Here is a 26,513-nt window from a genome sequence, read left to right on the forward strand (position 1 = left end):
ACTGAGGTGCAGTTATGTTATGGGACTCAGTGCCTAGAAATGTACTGAAAGATAAAATGTGAGACGTAGCCATGCAGGTTTATACTTTGTTTTGCATGCTGGTTCATTTTAACAACTCTGCAGGTCCCTTTATGGGTTTTCATGGGATATAGTCTGTGTAGCCCGTTACTGCACTGGGTTGTCCAAGCTGAGAAAATGTGTCTTTGTGGGATGTAAGGAAGCAGACTGATTGTATAGATATTTGAAACCGCCAATGTTGGACTATAATAAAGTATTCTAAATTATCCATGAATGTGTGACAGATCTTTTTAGTTATTCCATGCCTGTTGATTTGACGAAGCCTGTTTTTATTTGGCTGAACAGTACTAGTGACTAACAACCCTCATAGCAGATGCCTTATGTGAACTTAAGGTGTATAGGTTATATTTTGTTGATGACCGTTGTCTTTCTCGCATTTAATAGGGACTTACAACTGACCGTGCTGCAGCAATAAAACAAATTAGTGCTTTTGATGTTAATCTCATTTGTGTGAATAGATCCATCCACCCATCAGTCCACCAGTCCATCATCCACTTTGGTTTTGCTTTGTTCGCCGTAAGTTGGCAGGGTATGCCCAGACGTGCGTCCCTTGCTAACTTTGCCACTGGATTCAAGCTAGTCTGGCTGTTGATGGCTGATTAGCCAGAAACCGGTCCCAGGATGCTGGTTTTCTTACCATGGAAGACATGGCTTGGCAGTTCAGGCTGGACTGTTCCCATGAGGCCAGGGTCAGACTGGTTTGCATATGGCCTCGTCTGAACTGGGGTGGCGGAGTGAGCTAAAGAATGATGGATTAAACCCAGATCAGTTGACTAGGGGTGAGTGCTTGCAATGTTCAACACTCAGTTTATCATCCCCTTTGATTTTGCTTACAACCAGTAGCACATGACAGTGAAAATCTGGTCAAAAGTGCTAACCGTTGAGGAAGTTTCTGCTTCTAAGAACAAACCACATTTGACAACCGCAATCAGGCAAACAAAGAATTGGGGATATTCAACACAAAAAAACGGAGGACACGTGTTGTATAAATCCAGAAGAATTAAATTAAACCAAAACCTATAAGAATAAGAAGGAATTACAGCAGTTATGATTATACGGTGCAGCGGAACGTCAGTTCCCTTACTGACGCTCAAATTACAAACCTTTCAGTAAAGAAACCTTAGAACAATCACCTCAGCAAACCAAGTTACATGCCCTGCCTAAATTATTTTGTGACTGCGACCAGCCAGTAGTGAAGGCAAAAGGCATACAAGTGTGATTTCTCCCAACCCCTACTAGTATTCAATATAATGTTATGCTTTTTTCTGGTCTGTGCTCCCTCCGGATATCAATGCTTAGTCTTTTTTTTTTTAAAACAATATTGGCTTTTAATCTTGGTCACATACAATACTTTATGATGAATAAGTCTTTAGCATGTATGAGAGACGGGTCGCAAAGTCTTACAATCCAGCTCCCTTAAAACAGAAAATAGAACAGTTCTCCCTACCTCTCCTGAGTTGCAATGGAACAAGGATTGCATAGGGGCAGCTTGCTGGCAGCTGCTCTTACATGTGGGATTTCTCAGTCGTGTATAGGGGAGGCCGGGGCAGCGTGTGCTAATTTTGAGAGACTCTATTGTAATCAGTTCTGCTTTCAAGGAGTCAAGGGAGACAGGAGACAAGTGATGTGCACGCGCAACCTTGCGAAATCGGATCAGGTTGCGCGCGTTCACAATCTCCCTTGGCTCCTTGTAAAAAAATACATACATACATACATACATACATACATATCCCCTCCCTCTACCCCCCACACTGCCCCCTCACTCACCGGGCTCTTTTCGCATGTCCCTCCTCCTCCGCAGCGGCAGCAGGCTCGGCGTGTCTTCTCCGCGATCCACAGCTTGCAGCCGATGTGCACGCTCACGGTGACGACATCACGTGCTCTCCCACCGCGGTTTCGGTTTCACGCCCAGCGATGCAAGAGTAGCTGTGTGAGCTCTTGCTAATTGTTTGATTGGCTGTCCAGTCTTGGACACAGAACTGTGAGCTAGGATTGGGCGAGAGAACGTTAGCTCGCCGTTCATTGGGTGTGCAGCTGCTGCACGCGTCAGTCTTTCACCTGTGGGCGGGTTTTATGGGCTCAGAGTGCCGAGATGTTGTGTTTGTTACTGAGCGACTCCGAGTTCCACAAACTTCTGGCCCAATGGATCTGTAAGAGGGGTCTCGAAACTCAGGTCCGAAGCCAGCTGTAATTTCTACGAATGGGACCCGCGCTGGTGAGTACGGTAACGTGGGCGAGCTTTGGCTTGTTACTCGGTGTAGGCACTTTAGTGAAAATACAAAGTGATGGTGATGATGCTGTAAGTTTGTTTTATTTACTGCCCATCTTTGTGATTAAGATGCGTTCTGTTAGTTGATTGTGCATCACTGTGCATTCTACAGCTGCACTTGTGGTGTGTTTCTATTGGTTAGTGATGCAGCGCTGATGAAGAACTGCTTTGTGGTGTCGCAGCACTTTTGATCATGCCAGATGAAATGGCTGCTAAAACACCAAAGTATTGCGAGTGCAGCGCAGTAATGCTTGTGTGGATGATGGTATGTTAACATTGTAATGTTGCACTGACTTGTGATCGACGACTCATTCCAGACTAGTGATTTACGCTTATTAAATGAATAATTCACGACCTACTGGCCCTCCCCTCCCCACCACACCCAGCCCTGGGGCTCTCTGTGTCCGCAGCACCCTGAAGAGCGGGCCGTTACTGGTTTGCAGCCATCTCTCTACCCCTCCCTGGACCCCGCGGATCTTCTGGGCTCACTTATTTTAGCACTAAAGAAACCCGGATTTTCCCATAACGTTCATCTACATGTCTCAAAACATTTACCAACCACACTCTGTTTTACTTGCTGAACACACCGATTAATTCATGCTTACCACTGGCTCCTCCCGACACAGCTGCGAGGTATCCATATCCTCACGACACGTGACACGCTTGGGCACCCATTCCTGGTTTTACGCCAGAAACGCTGTGCTTTCTTGGACATGTAGTTTTGCTTTCGCATGTGGAGTTATGGGCATATGGTTACATGGATGCAGAGGGCTGTACAATACAAAACCCCAGAACTGTCTAAAACATCATACCACTTGCAGCTCTGTTTGAACTACTTGGCATTAATATAGAGATGATTGCAAAGTTGACAACGTCCAGAAGCACCCCAGACCGTTGTATCAAACTTTTTTTATTTTTTTACTTCTCACCCTGTGTCCACTGTTGACTCGCCTGTTGGCTGTGCCCCCTTCACGGACTCTAGATTATCTCCAGGGTAAATCTCTTTCCTGTGTCAGTGAGGGGCTGTCCATTATCAACAGATTTCAAAGTGTCGCTCCATTTTTTTGCCTTTCATGACCGCTGGGAGTTTGGGATTGTTACTGCCTCTCACCCGCCCGGAAAGACCTCCCTCTAAGCGTCACATTGTATTGTATTGTAATTGCATTTATATCATGCTTACTACCCCTGACGAGGCATTAGTCGGATTTTGTTTTGTCTCTGCAGTATTTTGTTGTGGCATTTCTTGGCCCAAGTAATTTAACTGTGTTGCCCCCACTAGAACATGTATTCCCGGGGGAAAAAGCCGAACGCCCCCTTTATATTTATTACTGCCCACCCTCCTCTCATCATTTAGAGTTGATGGAGTTGGTGATTGGGGGGCGGGGGCGTGGGGGTTAGTAGCTTTATTAAGCCTACCTTGGTCTATAGGGTGCCTCAAGGAGCTTTGGGCTTGACAGCAGTGCCCACTGGGTGCCCATACCAGCTTCTTCCGTGCCATCTTGTCTGGTCTACAAAGAGTGCTGGCTCTCACCTCCGTAGACTCATTTCTTCAAATGAAGAAAGGACGTAGTACAGGTAGCTTTTTTCAATTTATCAGTTTTCACTTTTATATAGCGCAAACTTTATCCGCAGGTATCAGAGCGCTTTAAATCAGCATGCTTATAACAAGCAAGACTAGCACTCTATATTACTTCCAACTTTACTTAGCATAAGCAACAGCTAACCATTCACAAACAATGTTTATATACCAATTGCAAATTAAAAAAATAAAATAATGCAAAGCATTGTCATTTACAATGCCAGTAACTCAAACTTTAATGCTTGTTTTTATTTTGTAATAAATATTTTTTGCTACCATTGGTTTACCACTCACAAAGCCAATCATGTGTCCTCTTCTGAATATCCTCTTTCCTCCCAGTCAATCAATACACGCCTTTATTTTATTCTACAGCATGTTTCCAATTTTTGAAATTGGTTATATCTCTTGAACTTGAAAAAAATTGTTGATTCATTACACGCTTTTGTGTATTGAGGATCACCGATTTATGGGAGTATTCTTTACACCACAGAATATACAGTGAAAAGCATTTGAAACGCTACGCACAGTGTTGACTTTCTAAAGGCAATATATATCATTCACCACACTTACCAAGCAAGGGGACTTTGTTCTGCAGTAGCTCACGGTAACTTGAGGTTAGAATTCCAACGGGGTTGCTTGGTGTAAACCGTCCTTCCTTCACTAATCGTTCACATGTTCGCATTAGGGTCCCTGAGAACTGTGAAGGGTCGACACCGTAATCTCGCCATCCTCCCACACCATCAGCAACACCTAAAATCAAAATGTTTTACATTTATTTTTAAGTCTATTGAATTAAAAAAGGTTATTTTTTATGAAGTAGCAAACAAAAAAGATCCTATTTGAGACATTAAACAGATCGTACTTTACATTTGAGAAAGCAAAAATGTGCAACTACACAGAGAAGTGTTTTGACCCATAAAAAACATATGTAATATTTATATATGTTAGAGAACACCCCAAGATTTCTAGACTTTTTTATGTCACCAGTCTGGCATTGTACATACAAAACTCAAATAACTTAAGATTAACAACATTCCCTGGTGCAGCGGTTACATCATGTTAACAATGGATGTTTGTTCTTGGTATACTTCCATCTCGCATAACTACGGTGCAGAGGCCTGTCGTTATTTCATAAGATCTATACACCCAGATATTGACAGCATACCACAATGTTTCTTATGATGCTCTCCTTCTGCCTTACCCATAACGTTTCTTTTTTACATGAAAATCTATCTTCAGAAGCAAGGTACGGTGATTGGGGCAGCTATCGCCCCACATATGCGAACATCTACATGGGCTGGTGGGATAACGAAGTTGTTTGGGCGGAATGCAATGCTCGCCACATCAGTAAAATTGCAATGTGGGTGCGTTTCATTGACTATTTATTTTGTGGGATGGGGGGGGATTAGGCATCCTTGGTTAAATATGTTGCCATTTTAAACATAAATCCCTATAGCATACAAGTGACTGCCGACTGGAGCACACATGAAATTGATTTCTTGGATGTGAAATTACAAGTAATGGGGAACTCCATACAAATCAAGGTCTTTCGAAAAGAGACAGCCTGTAATTCTATTCTACATGGCAATAGTGGGCCATCTACACTCTCTAAAATTGAGTATTCCTTACAGCTAATTACTTGGGGGCACGGATGATCTGCTCTACTGAAGTAGGGGTTAAATTGATGATTGCACGATTCTCTGAAGGGGTTAGCCAATGCAGATTCTCAGGGAAGCAAAGGGTTTTGACTAAAAATAGGGATCAGCCTGACATCATCCTCCTCCAGGAAACACACCTTAGAGGAAATCAGTGCACATTTATAGCGCGAGGACGATATGCTGTCCTGGCACATGCAGGGTACACAACAGACTCCAGGGGAGTTGCGATTCTCATAAAAAAAACGACGCCATTCACGGTTATGCGCACTTGGCTGGACCCACAGGGCACCTATGCGGGAGTTCAGGGGATGTGGAGGAGACGTAGGTACACAATACTATCAGTATATGCCCCACCCAAGTTACAGACACGCACACTGAAGGCAATCACGGCCATACTACTGGACACGGCCGACACAACACAAGTAGTGGGGGGGGGATTTTAACGATGTTATGTGCGCTTCACAGGATAGATCAGGGTCACCTCACACAGTAGGGTCCACTACAGCCCTAGCGCGGCAAATGAACACCATCGGCCTCACTGATGTATGGAGGTGGCTTCATCCTACGCACGAGGCATACTCATTTTACTCGGGGGCCCACAAAGTCTTTTCTAGGTTGGATTATATCTTCGTATCCAGACAGGAGGTCTCAGCGAGAGATTTAGCAGAATACAAAGCGAGAGGGATCTCAGATCACTCCCCGCTATATGTACAGTTGGGGCGGGAGAGAGGAGAGAGGAAGGCGGAATGGCGACTAGCGGCATGGGACATCCAAACGCCGGAAATACTTTGGGGTATGCGAGCGGACTTACGGGTCTACATGGCCGAAAATGAGGGTTCAGTTGACTCCGGAGTTACCCTATGGGAAGCAATGAAACCAGTCCTGAGAGACCGCATTCAAAGTAGGCTAGGGGACGCTAGGCGGAAACGACAGGGCAAGATAGCGAGTGAAGAGGTGACCATCTTAAACCTAGAAGCAGAATACCACCAGCAGAAGGGAGAGGCGCTCCTCAGGAAACTGCTAGACACGCAGAGACACTACAGGGAAATAGTCACAGACGAGGCATGCACTCAGGCGCTGGCAACACTGCACCGATTATATGAAGTAGGTGACAAGTCCGGCAAACTCTTAGCTTGGTTGAGCAGGAAAGAACGAGCGACAAGGTGGGTGGATCAGATCACGTTAGCAGTGAACAGACGGGTGAACACGGACGCGGCCATAGCGGACGCCTTTGCGACCTATTATGAGGACTTCTATAGGGCCAGGGACTTGGGTGACAGGGAGGACGCCCTACACTACATGTGCGATATGGAAGTGCCGATTCTGTCCACGGAGGCCAGTGCGGCCTTGGAGGCGGACTTGACACTAGAGGAAATATCGTTAGCCGAACAGCGCTGAAACCGGGGAAAACACCGGGGCCCAATGGTTTCCCGGCGGAATTCTTTAAACGGACGGCGGATTTGTTGCAGCGACACATGAAGACTTTATTCACAGAGTCGTACCGGGCGGGGAGTCTCCTGCCAGATCTAGCCTTGGCCACTATCGTCCCAATCTACAAAGAGGGAAAGCCCAGGGACGACTGTGTCTCCTACCGCCCAATTTCCCTCCTAAATATGGAGACGAAAATTCTGGCCACTGTCCTAGCTAGACGTCTACGACAGGTCATTACAGAGCTGGTACATATGGACCAGTCCGGCTTCCTTCCGGACAGGGCGACCAAATTAAATCTCCGCCGCACCCATAATTGGCTACAGGAGGTCCGTGAGAGAAGTGAACCCCCACTGGTTCCTCTCCCTGGATGCGGAGAAGGCCTTCGACGCAGTCCACTGGCCTTTCCTGATGGAGACCCTCCAACGGTTTGGGTTTGGACCCAAGTACTTGAAATGGGTTCAGCTCCTATATTCAGACCCGAGGGCGCGAGTGCGGGTTAACGGAAGGTTGTCCCGCGAATTTACAATCGGAAGGGGAACGCGCCTGGGCTGCCCACTGTCCCCCCTTCTCTTTACCCTTACAATAGAAATCTTAGCGATACGGATTAGGCAGAACCAGGGAATCGGGGGCTTTACGTGGGGAGGCTCGGACGCAACACAGGAGAAAATATCCCTGTATGCCGACGACGTACTATTGTTTGTGACTGACCCAGACACGACAATCCCAGCACTGTTTAGAGAACTAGGCGATTTCGGGTCGAGGGCGGGTCACGCGATAAACTGGCACAAATCGGTCCTTTATGATCCCCAAGGCAAAGAGCGGAGGGAGTGCCTGCCAGAGCTACTCATTCATACAACGGAAGGCTTTCAATACCTAGGAATATATATAACGCTAGATAGGGAACGCTCTTTCACTAACAACGTAGCCCGAATAATGGTAGAAGCAACGATAGAGATGGACAGGTGGATACAGCTCCCACTCACCTTATTGGGACGCGCCGCACTCTATAAAATGGTCCTATTACCAAAGTTTCTCTATGCACTTCAGAACAAATATTATGCCCTGCCTGCCAGGACCTTGAATAAAATCCATGCGGACCTGCGTGCATTCCTGTGGCTGGGGAAACAGCCGAGAGTGGCTCTATCCACACTACAGCGACACCAATACAGTGGTGGGATTTCGCTTCCCAACCTAGAGGCGTACTACTGGGCGGAACACCTCGCCCCGATTAACGAGTGGATACATGCGGCAGCCAATCACCCTATCTATGCACTAGAAAGGTCTAAATGGTCAAACAAGACTATACTGCACTACCTCTATGGAGGGACGGTGGGACAGCAGTTCCTACCTGCCACCAGGATTACGCTAACGGCGTGGCATAGAGCGACAAAAAGAATGGGTTGGGACAAGAGGCTCACTCGACAGACGCCACTATGGTGCTGCAAGTGGCTAGGGGAGCTTAATAGGCTGAAAGGCTTTAGACGGTGGGACGACATCGGTATTTCCACAGTGGGAGACGTGATAGCAAGGGGGGAATTGAAAACCTTTCAGGCGCTCGGGGAAGAATTTGGCTTGCTCAACCACCCAGTACTACAAATACGTTCAACTGAGGCACGCATGGAGGGCACAAAATATCACACTCATAGACATCCCAGAATACGCACCACTAGAGGGTAGATTGCTGCAGGAACAGATACTGGGCGGGGCGATATCCCTAACGTATAAAACTTTGACCAACAATATGCTAGGGGACTTACAGGTCCTACGAGACAAATGGGAGGCAGAGGTGGGAGGCATGGAGGATCTGGATTGGGAGCTCGCCCTCATGCACCCTCGCGAGGTGGCGATCAAGTCAAGACTCCATCTCATACAATTCAAGGTACTCCACAGATCCTACTTTGACAGGGTGCGACTGTTTAAAATGGGTAGGATAACTGACAGCGTGCCTTAGGTGTCATCAGCAAAATGGCGATTTTTTCCATACACTCTGGGGCTGCGAAGTCATTCAAGAATACTGGGAAGGTGTGTTCCTGGAACTAGAGGAGGTACTGGGGGTGGACATACCGCGCGACCCTAGATTGGCGCTGCTGGGCATGAAAACAGAAGTGGACCTAACCCGTCCCTTGATTATCTTTCTGGTATTGGCTTTAGTGGTGGCGAAAAGGGACATTGCAAGATACTGGGGGACGTCCGAAAGGCCAGATTTGGAGGAATGGAGGAGAGGGCTGGATCTGTACATGGCGGCGGAGAGCGTGTCCTACAAAGCCAGGGGTTGCCCCAAACAATTTCGGAGAGTATGGGCTAAATGGAGACAGTATCATGGACTGGAATGAGACATTGCAGACTAGGAACAGGAGGTCAAGGGGACCCCTGGCGTGGCAGTATGTACGATCGGGATCCCTGATGGACATATGTATACTTTAATGCTCAGATCATGTATACGAGATGGATAGGAGTTCCATAGAGGAGGAGGGATAGGACCAAGGGGGGGGGGGGGGAGGAGGAGGGAGAGGTGGGTCGGTGGGCTGCTGTTTGGGGGACTACTTTATTTAATTATGTTTTCCTTATGTTGCTAGTTCAAGAGCAAAGTGTTCTAATGATGGGTATGGCATCCAGTAACAAGAAAAGTTGCGTGACTAACGGTCAGGGCGGAATGTTGACGCTCTACCGTATGCTAATTCTTACATCTGTGATACTTCTGATGCAACAATAAAAAGAATTAAAAAAAATAGGGATCAGCTACTGAGCATTCAGACCAAAAACACCCGTTGGAGGAATTACAACTGATCAGAATCAAGTGATCATTTTTTTCATGGGATACAACAAGGAATATGGTTCTATTCGCTCCCTGATCAATAGGAATTGGCACATTTTGAAGCATAATAAACATTTGAAGGATGTCATTGGTCAATATACCAAGATCAACTATCAGAGCACCATCCTTGGGAGACATACTAACAAGATACAGGTTTTATCAAGAGCCCGATTGGTTGACAAGTAGGAGTTTAGACTTTAGAAAATGTGCCACCTGCAAGACCTGCAAATTTGTTATCAACTGGACCCATTAGAAGATCTTTGAGGGCAGGGTATGCAAGATCTGGGAAACAATAACCTGCGATACAGAGTTTGCAGTCTATGTATTGGAATGCGGTTGTGGTAAATGCTATGTGGGCAGCACTATTAATAGGCTAAGACTCAGGATTTTGCAGAAGATTAGGGAAACCAAGCATCAGGACCGAGTACACCCCCATGGTGAAGCATTTTTGGGAAGTGAACTAAGGCAATTTGGTATCTTTCAATATTTTGGTATTAAGCACATCAAGCTCCTTCCGCGCAGGGGCATTAGGGAATTTGGAACTATGCCGATGTAAATTGCGGATGATTATCCTCTTGGGCACTTAAAGACTCCAGAGACACAATCTTGATGCTGAGTTGCATGTCCATTTATGAGTAATTACTTTAGCCCAGATTTCTGCTTTTCCGCAGTGTTGAGATTTTGGTCCTCTTCGAACTGAGTGCTGATTATTTATTGGATAGGAAATGTTTCTTTATCATGCTATTTTGACATTATGCACATTATAGCACCTGCACTTTACAGGATTTTTAGTTAAAGAGCAGTGTTTACCTTGTTTCAGCAATTGGGATGCACCACTTGGGGCGAGACAATACAGCCACATTTTCAGGTAATATATGAAACTATGGATGAATTCGTTTCTTGCGCTTATTTATGAGATTAGAACCCTTTTTGACACCTAATTTATCATGCTGTCCATTTAAAAAGGAGGGGATAATTAATATTTGATGAAGATATATTGTATCTGTATGATTGAAGTAGGTTGTTTACATATGCATTAGCAATAGTGGATGGGTCAACTGTACGTTTGTTCAGGAGATTAGTAACGGCTGGCCCACTGGCCGCAATGTCTAGGAACTGTCATTTGCACTTTATGTTGTTGGTGCAATATTGGTTAGATAGTGGTTGGATATGTTGTTTATATCTGCATTTGCACTTTGTAGTGGATAGGTGAGCTACTTAATGGCCTCTAGTCTATATTTGCATATGAATTTAGCAATTATTGGCCCATACTAAGCATAGTCTAGGAACTGGCATTTGCACTGTAAGTGCAATTGTAATATCGGAACTCAGTACTCTTCCTCCTGTGACTATGTATATTGAGCTCTTATGCACCGTTGCTACCTTACCTGGTTTTCTTTTATTTTGTAACGATTTGCACTTCTTTTCTCAAATGTTTTGTTTAATTATTACTCATTTTTTTATCCCACTCGGTTTGTAAAGCGCTCTGATATCCATAAGGATATTGTTCGCGCTCTATAAAACTTTCAAAATAAATAAATACGTGGTTGGTGCAATACTTGGATAGCAGGGGTCGGACTTTGCACTCTCTGTGCACATACACTGTGATTTACATCCGATGCATCCACTCTTTCTACAGGTATAGGATACTGCAAGATTCACATGTGACTAGTTTTCATTGGAAAACAGCTGATTATTTCGTGAGTGACAAAATGACAATGTATCTCATTTGGAGGTTTGGAGTTGTTTACGTCTAACAGCACATTCACTTTTATTATGTATTGTGGTTTAGACCACAATCCAATATAGGCAGTAGTATAGGAGTTATTTGATCATTTTGAATTAATATACATATATTGATATTGCTTTGCTCTTATGAATTTTACATGTTGCCTAAAGAAGTCTACCACAGTAGATAGGATGAAATCTGGTGTGATTTATTTGTTGAAATGGTCATCATCTTGTTACACATTATTTATATTATAGGCTCCTTGCTCACAATGTTTACGTTATTTGTCATGTCTGATGTAATAGCATTTAGCTCATGAGAATGCAACACTATATAATGATATATTCCTACAACCTTTGTGGTACTATTGGACAAGGGTACATATTTGGCATTTGAAACTACAATGTGGCTGAACCTAATGAGGATGTAATTGTCCTTTTTCATATAAACACGGTATGATGTGGGTTTAGGAACTGCCCGGTTCACATGGTTGATCTCCAAATAAGATACTAAACTCTTTTACCAGAGAATGGAAGAGACACAGGATAACTAGTCAAGCCAACGTATTCTTGCTCGTACAAAAAAAAAATATATATATATATATATATATATATATATATATATATATATATATATATATATATATATATATATATATATATATATTTTGATTCACTGTACTTAGAGAAACACATGCTTCAAAGACATGGTTAGACTTGGCATCTTTTGGCTGATTTCCCCAGAGTTTTTGCTATCTGACCTCGTGGTTTTTACTCTTAGTGTTTCTGTTCACTTTTCTCACTGCTGACCAGTGGTAAAGTGCAAGTGCTCCTGTGGTAAAATGTGTTGTGGATTGGTGTTTCCATGATTGGCCTGTTTCATTTGTGTCTCAGTCCCTAGTAAAGTGCACTGCGTGTGCCAGGGCCGTAAATCGAATGCTGTTGGTGGGCTGCAGCACTGGATTGAGCTACCCACCCAAACAGACCGTAAATGTAACTCCGGCCTGCCATTGCAGAGCCTGTGTGCAGTCTGGTACTGCCATGTCGACTTGGCAAGTGCACCCACTTGCCAGGCCCCAGCCTTTCCTTTTCTTACATGTCAGTCACCCCCCCCAAGGTAGGCCCAAGGTACCCCTGTGGGCAGAATGAGTATACGTGAAAGGCAGGACATGTCCTGATGTGTGTGGCATGTCCTGATTATGAATTACTGCCAATTTCGTTTTTCACTATTGCAAGGCTACCTGTTCCCCATAGGATAGAATGGGGAGTTTGTTTATAACATCTTATAAAATAACTGGCCCTGGGAACTAGGGAGGAAAATGAAGTTTAGTACGCTTGACTCACAATCTAACGGTGCATCTTTTAGTGAAGGCGATTTTTACATACGGTGTTTGAAAATAAAACTTTTAGAAAGTAGGTATTTTCTTGACTAACCATCCAGTGTGCCTCTGCTGGGTTTGTGGACTGACTGTCTGGGTTTTGGATGACAGGGGCTGGGATCAGGAGTGGCTCTGGATAGTCTAGGTGGGTCAGGAAAAAGCTGAGTAGACCTGGGCTGCATTTAGAGTAGGGGGAGGAGACTTCCTTGCACCTGAATGAGCCTGGTCTGCCTCAGACAATGCAGTCTCCACCTCCTGCCAGGAAGCCACACCAGAGAAGGCAGAACTTGTTTTGGCTGGGCACAGACACTCTCTGCCCAATATATCAAAAGATTTTGGGATATAAATATTGGGGCCCTGAACTTCAGGACTCTTATGGCTCAAGAAGACTGCCAAGAAGAAGAGCTGAAGAAGCTGCGAGGAGGAACTACCACTTTGCTGTGTGCTCTGCTGTGTTGGCCCGCAGTGGCTTCTTCTGTCTTTGGCAGTGAAAGGACTCAACTGAACTTTCTGCAATCTACTTTTGTGAGTTTCTCCAAGGGCTTGAGTTAGATCTTGCCCCCTGGTCAAGATGTCTCAGGAACAGAAAAGACTTCAAGCTCTTCTGCCCTCAGCACTGGGAACTGTATGTTTTGTGCTGCAACAGAAGAAAAGCAACCAGAAGACTTATACGTCGCCGCCAACTCAGTGCCCTGAAGGCACCGCAGAGGGCACCGCAACAGTGGTCTCACCGACGATGCCTGCTGACGCGGCCACGAGCCGCGGCCCTCAATGGGAAATTATACACTTTTTCACCTCTCCAACTCCACTTTTCCCCCATGGAAGGATCTTCACGATTATTGCTTAGACGAAGCTTATCTGACAGCGATAGTAAATTGTCAAGTTTCACGCAAATCCATCCTTCAGGCACTCGGACATCTCTCACAGTGTCGGAAGGGAACTGGGGCTCCCCTCTGCAGCCCCCAATGGAAATTAAATATGTGGGTGGGCACAGGGAAACCCATAAATAAATACAATGAAGCAGCAGGAACCAATAATTTATTATTCGCTGCGCCGTCAAAGTGCGCCCCATAACGCCCTATGGCTTATTTTTTTTGTTTACTAAATATTTTACTGCTGGTGCTGCATCTAGAAGAGGCAAGGGCACCACTAAATCTTTTTTTAATGTAGTGGGGGCTGCAGGAAGTGCGCACATGGACAAAGTTGTGTCCTAAAGTAACTAACTCAAGCCCTCGCAATACACTACGATCTCCAAAATTACATCACTCATTACAAGTTCTTTGACATCATTGATAACATCACTGAAACATCTGAAATGAAATCATGGAGGACAACACTGCATGGCAAGGGAGTGAGTAATAATTACTTTAAGGCACAAGTTATAGGTACCTGAGATTACAGGAGAATTTCTGTGGTTTTTGTTAGGTCGAGCCTAGCGGAGCGCACATGCGCCGTCCATGGGAGGCTTCTTGTAAGCGCTCTAAACTTCTGTGTGGGTCTGATTCCTCCCACACATTGATTTGGCCTTTGCATGCGTCTTTCAATAATGAAAGCACGCAAATGGCCAAAGGCGGGTGCATTTCTCATCTCCTTTCCAATGCGTCACTCCCACTGCGCTTTGCTCTTGGGAGCGAGCAGCGTCGCGCAGGGTGGCAGCTGCATTCCTAGTGGGTCATGTTACACACATTGTGCCATGCTTTCGCTTGTTATTAACTGCTTTCTATGAGTGCATCACTAGTTTCAAATAACTCTTGCAAATTACTTCTGCATTATTTAGTATGAGCAGTTACCCACGGCGACTGCTGTGGCGACAGTCACAGCGGGGTGCACGCTTTGCTCGTGCTGCCATTATTCCCATGTCTGCTTCACTTTTCAGCATAATGGGAGTGAACTAGTGCTTCCCAGAAATGTGCAAGTTTAGTTTCCCTCAAGTGCTGATGTTTCCCAGTCCCGTGACTGCCTCTAACTGTGACACACTGCAGAGTCCGGGCTGTTGCTGGGTGTTCTGTTCTCCTGCACTGATCCCAATGGATCATTAACGCCATGTCAAGGGGGTGGGAGTCCCCAAGGATTTCTCCCAGTCCAAGGACTGCGCCGCTGTGGTCTGTGAGGGGCTGCCACTACCATAATTCCCATAAAATGAAGCGCCTGCAACTTGTTAATTGCGAGGCAGGGAATGGGAAAAACTGCCTATTTTTAAAACACTGTCGCTTTATAAAAACAATGCCGTAGGCACTAGCGCTGCTAGTCCAAAGTACAGCAATACTTAGGGACCACTCAGGTAAGCAACTGTAGGTGCCAAACACACCTGCACTGCAGGGATTGCCAGCAGCACCATAACTACTGGAACTGAAGTGCACAAGCGCTCCCAAGTGTGCTAACTGCAGTCAAGTTTGGAATGCCTTTACGTAAACTACGTAAATCAGAAATTACCATATGAACTTTAGCAGAAGAGCAGATGCATCTGGGACCGTGGTGTGATGTATATGCAATAATCGTGATTTACATTTGGTTTGTTTTTTTAAGTAAGTGATTTACATTTGAATAAGCGAGAGGATATCCTCACGCACTGCTGGACAGCACACAGGCCGTGTCTGGGTATGTCTGGCCAGAAAGAGGCCCTTCTGCTGAGGTAATATGAATTTTTATGGTCAATTGTGTCCCCTAACGTAGACCCCAACGGCTCCATGTACGTGCTTCAAGTACATGTATGTATGTATGTATGTTCCCTCCACAACCAGCTATGAAGACGCAAATACATTTGCGTCCAACGTTAACATGTCCTCTTTCAGATCCACCATGAATGGGTCGAATATTCAGTTCCTAAGTATGCCGTGCCACCGTCTTTACATGGTGCACTTTCACGTTTTCTTGGCTCTGGCGAGCTAGGCCCTGATTTCTGCCAGAGCCTTTTCTGCCTTCAGCCTCTGAAAGCTGCAGCCTGGATCCGCATCCATGACCCTTACCCTACTCCCTGTGCGGCGAGCGGTGCCCGGCTCGGCCTGCTTGCCTGCCAAGACTGTATTCAGCCTTCAAGTTATCTGCTCCGCTCCTCGAAAATACATTCCTGTCTAGTGATTTAGGAAAACATCTTCCCAGCTGCAGAGCAAAGGGCCTGGCCTTTCTGTCTCCGTGCAAGTAATTCATTGCTCCCGTTACCATGGTAGGCCCATGGCCCCCTGGCATTACACGTAGACACGTAGTCACATATGCATGCACTAGCAGTCAGTATAGAATAGCCTCTGCCCGAGAGACCTTTCCTTCTAGATAATACAGTTCCTCAAACACAAGATATTAGATATGATTTGGGTTTAGGTTGTTCTGACACGCCAGACTTCTGTCTCCCCGTATAGTGCAAATGTCAAGTCCCCTTCACCCTCCAGTTCCACGTCAATCACACGTCATGCTGCTGCGCGCGCATCTCTGCCACATATTTCTGCTGACACTGCAGGATTCTTCTATGGATCCACCCACCTGTGACACTCATGTGACGTTGTCTAGCACACACCTCCGTGTACGCCCTCGTGCACGCCTTCTGTTACGCACATGTGTTCTTATCTCTTTTCTCTCAGCTGTTATGCCTTCTGTATCCATCACCATTATATGCATTTACTATATATATTGTACTCTGTTAATAAAGCATTGTCTATCCCTTCCTGAACCTTCGTGGTGATGGAACATGATACCTGGTTCGAACCAATTCCATTTTATGGAATAAAACCCTTATAAACTCAGATGCCACAGACTCTGCCTCTCATTTTTGATTGAGTTATTCTTATTGAACTTTACCGCATAGAAATTCCGTATAGGTAAACTTTATTTACCACATCTCCCCAGCTCGTGCCTTCGAGTACACCGTATATTTTGTCTCCATGGGTGGGCTCAGGTTGTGGGAATCCCTGCACTCTCCTCCCAGGCCGCGGCTATCCAAGGCACCTCACGCTATAGACACAGAACATATGAGCCAGTGATGGCAGAGCACCGGTTGTCGTGCCTTGTCCCATACAGTGCACGTAGCACCTATAGCCGACCATGGAGCACAGGATGCCAGGCACTGAATGCAGAGAACAGGCCCAAGAACTCCTCTGCAGTTCCATGTGCAAATCCTTCAGTATGATCCCAAAGGAGAAGCAGAAGAAGACAACCCAGCAGGGATATCCGGTCTTCAGCTGGTACGTCATGCGTACGAGCTCGCCTTACGTGGTGGTGCTATAGTTATACCATCCAATTTTCATGTTTCTCACTTGTTTTGCACCTAAAACATCCATTATTTCAATTTAAAATACTAGGAGAATACTCTTTCTTGGGTGTTTTTTGGAAGGTATGTACCTACCAGTTCCTCAATGATGTATACGGTCTGGTAATACATGTTCAAGGAGGCCGTGTATGACCCAAAGCTGCCTTCCAAACCCTTCAGACGGAGAGAACAAAAATGGGCCTCAGCTCTTGATTGGGGATCTTAGACCAAGGTTGACTCTCCATTGAACGGTTTGACTTGCAGGGGCACTCGAGGAAAATGAGGAGCATCCCATTAGGAAAATGGAACATATCTGACCGATAGTGAGTTTAAGATAGTTTGTTCCATTTAACCTGCCATTTGGGGGTTAGTATAGCTTACTGTGGTAGAATAAGCAGCCACTGACTGACCTGGATAATGCATACACCAAACCACCGTGGAAAACAACACAGGGCCCTTAACCTGTAAAAACCGCCCCGGCATGAAGCATGGGGCTTGGGTCATGTCTGCAGCAAATCTGAGGCAAAAGATGCCACCCCACCTCGTCCTTTTGCTGATGTTTGCGTGTTTTTTCAAATGTGCCTTTTTTTGTGAAATGACTCAACATTCTACCATACACACCTGGTTATGAACTCATCTAATAAAACATAATACTGTATTTTATTTTGTTTCTTTAAAAAAGTGCACTATGCCAATCTCCGGAGGAACAGCCGGATGCCAATATTTTTGACAAGATACATTGAACTGTACAGCAGCATTTACTTCCCACTAGACCACAATATATCTAATTAAAAAAGCAATATGTTTCCAATATATTTTTTGTGCTACACGCAGGTCACTGGTTGCTTGGTCTTTCGCAAAATGCCCACTAGTGTTCATTGCAGGATCTTAAACAGAGGTTGATGCTAAAGCAATATGTTAGAAGAGACAACACACACGGGTGCTGGTAATGTGAAAGGCTGGTTATCAAAAATATCGAAACTACACAAGGAAAACACAGTACTCTTTCTACAGCCAAACGTTGTGTACATTGCTCTTAGCATCATCACAGTCCCTTGGCCTTCTAAAGTTGATGTATTGAAAACACTACACATTTTATTAATACATTAGGGTCTCTATCATTTTAATCCACACTAACAAGATCTACACTCATTGGGTACATCAAACGCTCTCCTTTCTACTTAGGCATATATGTTCACTTGGGTGACATAGCCTAATAACACTGCCTAATCCAATAGCTCTGGCTAAACACTTACATGGTCCCAAAGGCGAGGCCTATTGGCTATGCCAATGCTCGTTTAAAACTGCACGTTTTAACTGACATTTTCATCTAACTATAATGTCCTTTTAAACTTTGGATTTTTTCAGTTCATGTATACATACATATGTATTTGTTGTGTTTCCAAAGGCTCTTGCAAAGAAAAAGCACTCACAGCAGGTAGGAAGTTTCCTATTTTAATGCGCTTCAGAGGTTACACAACATCCGTCAATAATTCTGCTCGCCAACGCGTTTCAATGCTGTCCGCATCTTCTTCCTGGGCTGCAGTGATAGAGTGGCATTGTGAATCAATCAATACCAAGTTGCCTCCATCTTTAGTAGTATTTGTTCGCTTTGTAGCATGTGACCACATCCAAGTGATTTCTGGGACTTGTAGGGATTATAAAATTGGTTATTCCTCATAGTGAGTTCCGCTTTGTCCTCTTAATTCCAGCAGAGTTACAGTGGTAATTACAGTCCACCATACCATTACAAGCACTTCAGTGTGCTCCGGTATGTCGTGGTCACATGCTACAAAGCGAGCACACCTGTTTCCAAATACTACTAAAGATGGAGGCAACTTGGGACTGATTGATTCACAATGCCGCTCTGTCACTGCAGCCCAGGAAGAAGATGAGCATTAATGGCAACATAAAATGAGGCAAATAAAGGGCAGAAAAGAAGGCAGCGAAACGAGCAGGAAAGGCACAAACCGAAGGCAGCAGAGGGTAGTGGACTGTGGACAAGCTGAACAGAATATATATATCTCCAAACATAAGAGTTGCCCCCAAGGAAGCGCCTCCAGGTAGGTTTGTGTTACACCAATTTAATGAAAATGCAGCAGTCACAATTGTTGAAGAACTGGCTTCTTACATCATGTGCCATACGCGTTTCAGGTTTTCCCCTTCTTCAGTGGAGAAGTGTGGCTCAGGGGTTGGAGGCGGCAGACCCGGAAGCTGAGATCGGCCCTGGACCAGGGTTCAATTCCCCACCTCGGCGGGTCTTGGGCTAAAAATTCCACGGACTCGATAATTCTCGCTCCGGTGCCTTCTCGACTCACGGGTTCACACTCTGCGACTCTGGGCAATAGCTTGCTTAATCTCCACAACGGCCCCTCGTGGCGGGATGCCTGGCTTTCACCTTGTGGATCCCCTGCCGGGGTTCTCACAGGGGAATACCAGGACGGGTTCCCTAAGCAAGCGCCGGGAAACCCACTGCGGGTAGCTGTGCGCTATATAAGCTCAAATACATTTACATTCACATTCAGTGGAGTTTAGTTGCGGCAATATTGAGGCAGAATGTGTTGCTAATCCTACTTATCGACCTGCCCCCAGTGGGCGTGGCCCCCTCCATTGGCCTTCTGGTCAATGTGGTAGGATTAAGGTTTTCCTCCAGTGAGGCTGCCCAAAGTTTTGCGCTTTTAACTTTGAATAAAAACCTAGTGGTTGAAGAAAACAGTCCCGCATGAAAAGCGCTGCTTAGTTATGCATAATTATTCAAGGCACTACCTCCCTTGTAGTAGGTGACTTTATTAGGAATCACAGGGGGTCCGCTTCTGCAGTGTGGCTCCTCCGCGGCAGAGCAAGCCGCTAAAATCCAAACATAAGAGTTGCCCCCAAGGAAGAGCCCCCAGGTGAGTTTGTGTTGCACCAATTTAATGAAAATTGCGATTTTCAGCTTCTTGCGGGACGTGATTCACTCCGTAATCGAAAACAACAAGTTATCTCCTGACTTGACCAGACCTCTTCACGATCCTTTATTGATCGCGTTGTTCATTTATTTCCTAGTTTCGCTAGCATCGACGGTACTTTGGACCACGCCGATAGACTGAACCAGGGTCCTCCCAATACCACCTTGTGTTTCGCTAGTATCGACGGTATCTTGGACCACGCCGATAGACTGAACCAGGGTCCTTTGAATACCACCTCGTGGTGTGTCCCTACCCCCCCGTCCTGATGAAGACCCCACAGCAAGGATAGCAACTGTACCTGCATACAAGAGGGTCGAAACGTCGACAACCATTTGTATTATCAACTCCACGCCCTATCGCTTTCATTTTCTGAACCATGTGGAGTATGCTGTTTTGTGGAAATAATAATTTGAAGCTTGTGGTCCCTATCTCTGCACATACTGTGTAGTATGGACAAATGTTGCATATTTATTGATTAAACTGTCACTTAAGAATTTTCCTCCTTCCCTTCACTTTATCCTCACAGGATCACCCCCCCTCCTTTTCTCTCCAACACATTTGGGGCACTGTGAAACCACTATTGTTCTTACGTTCTTGGATAAAGTATATATTTGGTATATACAGTCACATTGTGATTAAAACAATGTGGACAAATTTGTTTTTTGGTTGATTTATTTTCATTTGTTCTGCAATTTGTTCGTTGATTACTGGGACCCCTTCCTCCAATCACTTTGATAACCCAGGTCCCAGTGACATTAGCTGGGTATAACCCTTTATTAATACGCTCTAAGCATTGAGCCACACTTCTCCACTGCTAGACGCGTGTAACGTACTATTCCCGGCAGTTGGCTTTCTGTAAAGAGAAGTCTTAATTTTACCATTGGATACCTCTACACTCAGGTCCAGATAGCTTGCTGCCACCAAGCTTATCTGGCCGGTGAATTTTAGGTTGCAAATGTTATCATTAAGTACTCTTATATAGCACTCAGCCTATTCTACAGTTCCATTCCAGACCAGAAACAGGTCATCAATGTATATATGCAATGATACAACCTTCTCTGACCATTCATCATTCCCTGGGGCCCAGGCTACCTGCTCCTCCCACCAGCCCACAAATAAATTTGCGTAGCTGGGGGCGAAGCAGGAGCCCATCGCCGTACCTGAGCTCTGTCTAAACATGTCACCCTGGAAGAGAAAAATGTTGTTATATAGACAGAATTCAATGAGTTTTAATAACATCTGGTTGTGCATGGCTAATTTCAGTGGTCGTTTCTTCAGAAAATATTCTACTGCCTGGAGACCCTGTATATGATCTATACATGTATATAGGCTGGTTATGTCCAATGTAATTAAACAATACGTCGGTTGCTAACTCAATTTCTCAATATGTTCAATGAAATCAGTTGTGTCTCTGTTATAAGACTTTAAAGCAAAAACTGATTCAAACAAAAAGTGATCCAAAAATTGAGAGGTTTTCTGTCAGGCCACCAATTGAGGAGACTATGGGCCACCCCGGCGGTTTGTCTCGGTTCTTGTGTACCTTCGGTAAATAATAGAAGGTGGGTAGAATCGGATTAGTTGTCTTTAAAAATAAAAATTCATCCACATCAAGCATGTGTTTGTCATGCCATTTCCTCAACAGACAGTGTAGATTTTCGATGCTTGATTGATATACATCCCTTGTTGAAATTTCATAACACTTGTCATCTCAGACTTGTCGCATAGCCTCAACATACTGTTCTCGCGAGAGAAGGACGACATTGCCCCCTTTGTCTGAGGGTTTACAAATAATAGAATGATCCTGTTAGACTTCTCAATGCCCCCCTTTGGGCTTTGGTTAAATTATCCCTTTTTTACTTTGATGATTTACTTTCCCTGAAGGCCATCAGCTCCCTGATGGTCAATTCTGAGGAAGTATCTATTGCATGGGTGGGCAGCTGTGGAAGAAATTTAGAAGTCTGCTTGAATCCACTACTTGGTGCCTCTTGATCAATTTCCACTCTCGACAGTCTCAGAGTTAGGGTAGTGGTTTCTGTGATGTTTTCCGTAATACCCCCATGTCGTAGGCTTTCAAGTAGTTCCAATGCCGTCAGGTCATTCACATTTAGGAGATCGGTCTCCTTTGGATTTATTCGTAAAAGTTTTTCGGAGCGGGTTTGGTTTTATAATATTTATGTAACTTAATTTTTCGGATGAATTTGAACAAATCAATTCTGGTCTGTGTGTATTGTATGCCATCGTTCGGGCAGAACGTGAGCCCCAATTTTAATACAGACTCATCTGATGTTAACACTCTATGTGAGAGATTTACGATGGTTAGATGGTCATGATCATCTATCATCTTGCCCCTCTTGCTTCTTGTCACTATCACATTTGGATATGGTTTGGCTCTTCCCCTTCCGGCTGCCCCTTCTGGTTTTCCTGCCTCTTCTGGGGGTTTGTTTTTTCCTCCCCTTAACCAGTTTTGTCTGATGATGTTGAGCTTCAATCTCTTTGAGAGTTTTGTCCAGATCACATAGCCTTATCGTGTAAGGGCATGTTGGAAATCCTGATACAATTTGCATGGAGTGATCGGGACAAAACTCTCAAAGAGATTGAAGCTCTAGAAGAGGAGCTACTCAAGAACACAGATCAAGAACAGGAACAACTCAGATCAGCTATGAAAAAACGGTTGGATCAAAGTCCGTAAGCAAGAAAAACGTGATTGCGATGAACGAGACTACGCCATGGGCAGAGTCCTGACATTTGCGAAGAAATATGATCAGACTCGCAAAGAAATAGCGAACAGATGTCAGACACAAAAAGCAGTGGTACCACTGACGGTGGAAACGTCAGTCAGATCTCCCGGGCTGGACTAATCACTGCTGGACTATTTGTATCACCTGCAAGCCGCTTTTCCATACTGCCATCCCCATGAAGAAAAGAGAGGAACCTGAAACGCGTCGGGAGATGTGGCGAAAATCAGCTGTACCTACCATGCTTTTGTCCACTGCCGCCTTGCTAAAATAAAGGTGAACACATTGTGAGAGGGCCTCCACTTCCTAGTGTTCACCGCCTCATGGACACCAAACCAGGACACGGACCACACGGCAAGTTTCGATTTTTCAAGTGCTTTTATTTCCTCACACCAACAGACATGACGCGTTTCGTCCGGTAAGCCCGGACTTGATCACATAACATGCCATGACCACCACGGTGATTAAATACTATTTTCCCTTACACAAGACTCCTCCCATCTTTGTCATAGACATAAAAGATAGACTATGTTTTAACCAACTGTTTCTTTTATCATTGTTGTTTAACTTTTCTTTTTGCAAACTTGCCAATAATATTCTTTTAAAACGACATTATCCTGGAACATATATATAAACATATAATAATATCATCATTATATTCATTAGTTCAACTTTTCTCACATTATTATCCGTATCATCATTTGAGTATAATGCAACCAAATTCATTAAATTATAAAACAGAAAACATAAGAATTGATGAAATGAATTGAATGTACAAACAATCAATTGCATTGAGGTAGTGCATACTGGAGTCCTGGTGACTTCTGACATCAGGCCATATTCATCCATTTGATACAGTTTGCAGGCACTAGTCCAGTATTGCACACATACCGAGAAAAACATTTGAACAGTGTTAATGAGTGCAGCACCCTTCCACATTCATTTCAGATTTTAGAATAGACCAATTTTTTGTTATTATCTGTCTTATTCTTTTATGTTGACAGTTGTAGGCCGTAATTAATCTGATCGGTACTTTTTCCCTGGTAGTCTCAAGACTATTGATTATCAAATTTTCATTAGGTGTGGCTATTGGAGTGTCAAGTTTTAGCAAGGCTTTCTTTAGGTCTTCCATTTTATATCCTCTGATGACAAATCTCTGCACTGATTCATCTAAACAAGTTTTTAAAATCATCAGTATTACTGCAAATTCTTTTAATCCTCAAAAATTCCCCATAGGGGATGCTTTTAATAAGGTGTCTGGGATGGGTGCTGCTGGCATGTAAGATCGAATTGCCAGCCGTGGTTTTCCTATGCAGTCTGGTATTTATTATATCATTAGAGATATAGATTTCTACATCAAGGAACTCCACTTTTGTTTTGCTTATATTGGCTGTGAAATTAAGATTCAATTCATTCACATTAATTGTATCAATGAAGCTTTGTGCTGATTCTGCAGATCCCTGCCAAATGACACAGACATCATCTATAAATCGCCACCAGGGAACTACTTTGTTCGGGAAGCTTTTTTCTAGGATGGGCTTGAGGACATGCTCCTCCCACCATCCCACATGCAAGCATGCAAAACTGGGGGAGAAGCATGCCCCCATTGCCACACCCCTGAGTTGTTGGTATACTGTTGCATTAAAAAGGAAGTAATTATGTTTTAAACATATTTCAATCATTCTCAGGATCATTTTATTGTGTTCATGGAATTTAATTTCTCTCTTGGATAGGTAGAAATTAACTGCAGCTAAACCCTGTTCATGGTTAATACTGGTATATAGGGCACAAATATCCATGACAATGAAACAGTATTGATCACACCAGACTATTTCACTAAGTTTTTTCAAAAAATGACCCGTATCCTTAATGTATGAGTCAAGGGCTTCAACATAGCTTTTAATAAAAAAGTCCACATATTTAGAGATTGGCTCCAACAGTCCTCCCCGGGCAGATATAATGGGACGCCCTGGTATAGGATCCACCTGTTTATGTATTTTGGGAAGAAAGTATAGGGTAGGGGTTGTTGGGAAGTCATTTTTTAGAAAATTATATTCCTCCTTGTTAATAAGACCTCTCCTTTTCCAATTGGCCAATTCCTTAAATAATAGGTCTTTAGTGGTCGTCAGTTCCCTAGTACTAGCTTTTTTTATAGCATTCCAGATCATTCAAATGCTTATTAGCTTCATCAATGTACATATTTCTAGGCCAAAGAACTATGTTGCCGCCCTTGTCTGCGTTTTTTACAATTACATTGTTCGCATCCTTGATTTTTTCATCAATTTTGTGTATTGTTGCTCCTTGTAGCTTTTATTGAATTTTTTGGTTTTCATGTCTCTGTTAAGTTGCTTGAGGTCATCAATGACCACCTCACTGAAGATATCTATCGCATCGCGTGGCATAATGGGTACAAAAGTAGAGATCGGCTTAAAGGGGCTCTCTGCATGGCATGTACTTACTATACCCATATCTCTTAACTCCTGTTGAGTATTTTCATAGTCATCACCATCAGATGTTGCCGCCAATGCTTGTACTGTTCTTAACCCAGCGATATCAGAGATTTGAAATTTTGTGCTAGGTGTGTTAGAAAAGTTTATGTCCACTGCCCTGTCATTGGCTTTTTTTAGTTTGTGGAACTTGACCAATTTTAGTTTTCGTATAAACTTGAACACATCAATTCTGGCTTGAGTGTATTGGAAGTCTGTTTTTGGACAAAAAGATAGACCCGAAGCAAGTAGCTGTAATTCTGCCTTGTCCAAGTCGCTTAAGTTGATCACTGTGTTTTGACTATTCATACCTTCTTGTCCTATTGGGGTTGCTGCACCTTCCCTCTCCCTTTCCCTCCTCTGTTTCTCCAATTGCCTCTTGCGTTTCCGCCTCTAGTTGCGGCGTTTGTTCCGGCTTGATTGTGCGATTTTTGTTGTGTCCCCCTCGAACGTAGGGAGTATCTGCGGTCTTCCACCATAAACCCCAATTCCTCTGAGGGTGTAAAGCTTGCTTCGCTCAGGTTTATTCCCACGTCATCTATGGATTCCACACTGCCACTGTTGCTGCTTATTGGGGTGGTTATTGAATTTGTGTCATCAGTAGAGATAGAAGATATTTCCCTTTCAACATTGCTTGCAGTTATTGCAACTTTTTTGGGCAAGAGCGCTTTTCTTTTTACATTATCGAATTTTTTCGAGAAGGTAAAGATTTTTCCCGTCTCGTAATCCTTTTTGTCTCTTGCAAATTTATAGATTTTCCTATTTTTGATGACTTCCTGTTTATCCAAGCGTTTGGTGATATTTTCCTTTTCTGATCAGATCTTGTTCCTCAAATGCTTCTAATTTAAGTAAAACTGCCTCTATCTCTTTTATAATATCCACTCTGTCAATTTCAGCGTATTTTATCAGCAGGCTCACCATGTTCATTGAGGCATCAAGATTATTTATTGCCCATTCTTTTAACAGCTCAGGATTTGCTTTTTCGAAGGAGGGTGCTATTAGTACTCTCAACCCCCTAGGGACTCTTCCAGCTTCCTTATACTTTTGTAGGGATTTACTCTCCCACCATTTGGTAAGCTCCGATTTCTGCAATTTTTCTAATTTTTTCAAAGTGCTTCTTACATATGCATCTTTTTTATCCATTTGTAAATTTCTTAGGTTTGCTTTTAT

The 26,513-nt window shown here is 44.1% G+C and overlaps 1 protein-coding gene across 1 annotated transcript in view; it reads right to left on the bottom strand.

The window, feature by feature from the left end:
- The window catches only part of PPTC7 (protein phosphatase targeting COQ7), a 175,081-nt gene that overhangs the window by 109,890 nt on the left and 38,678 nt on the right, over positions 1–26,513 (bottom strand). Inside the window, exon 2 of the mRNA XM_086943019.1 lies at positions 4,497–4,676. Within this exon, the coding sequence (XP_086799145.1) occupies positions 4,497–4,676 (180 nt within the window). The remainder of the gene's footprint in view (positions 1–4,496; positions 4,677–26,513) is intronic.

This window comes from Lissotriton vulgaris, chromosome 11 (assembly GCF_964263255.1).
Source record: "Lissotriton vulgaris chromosome 11, aLisVul1.2, whole genome shotgun sequence".
Classification (NCBI taxonomy): Eukaryota; Metazoa; Chordata; class Amphibia; order Caudata; family Salamandridae; genus Lissotriton; species Lissotriton vulgaris.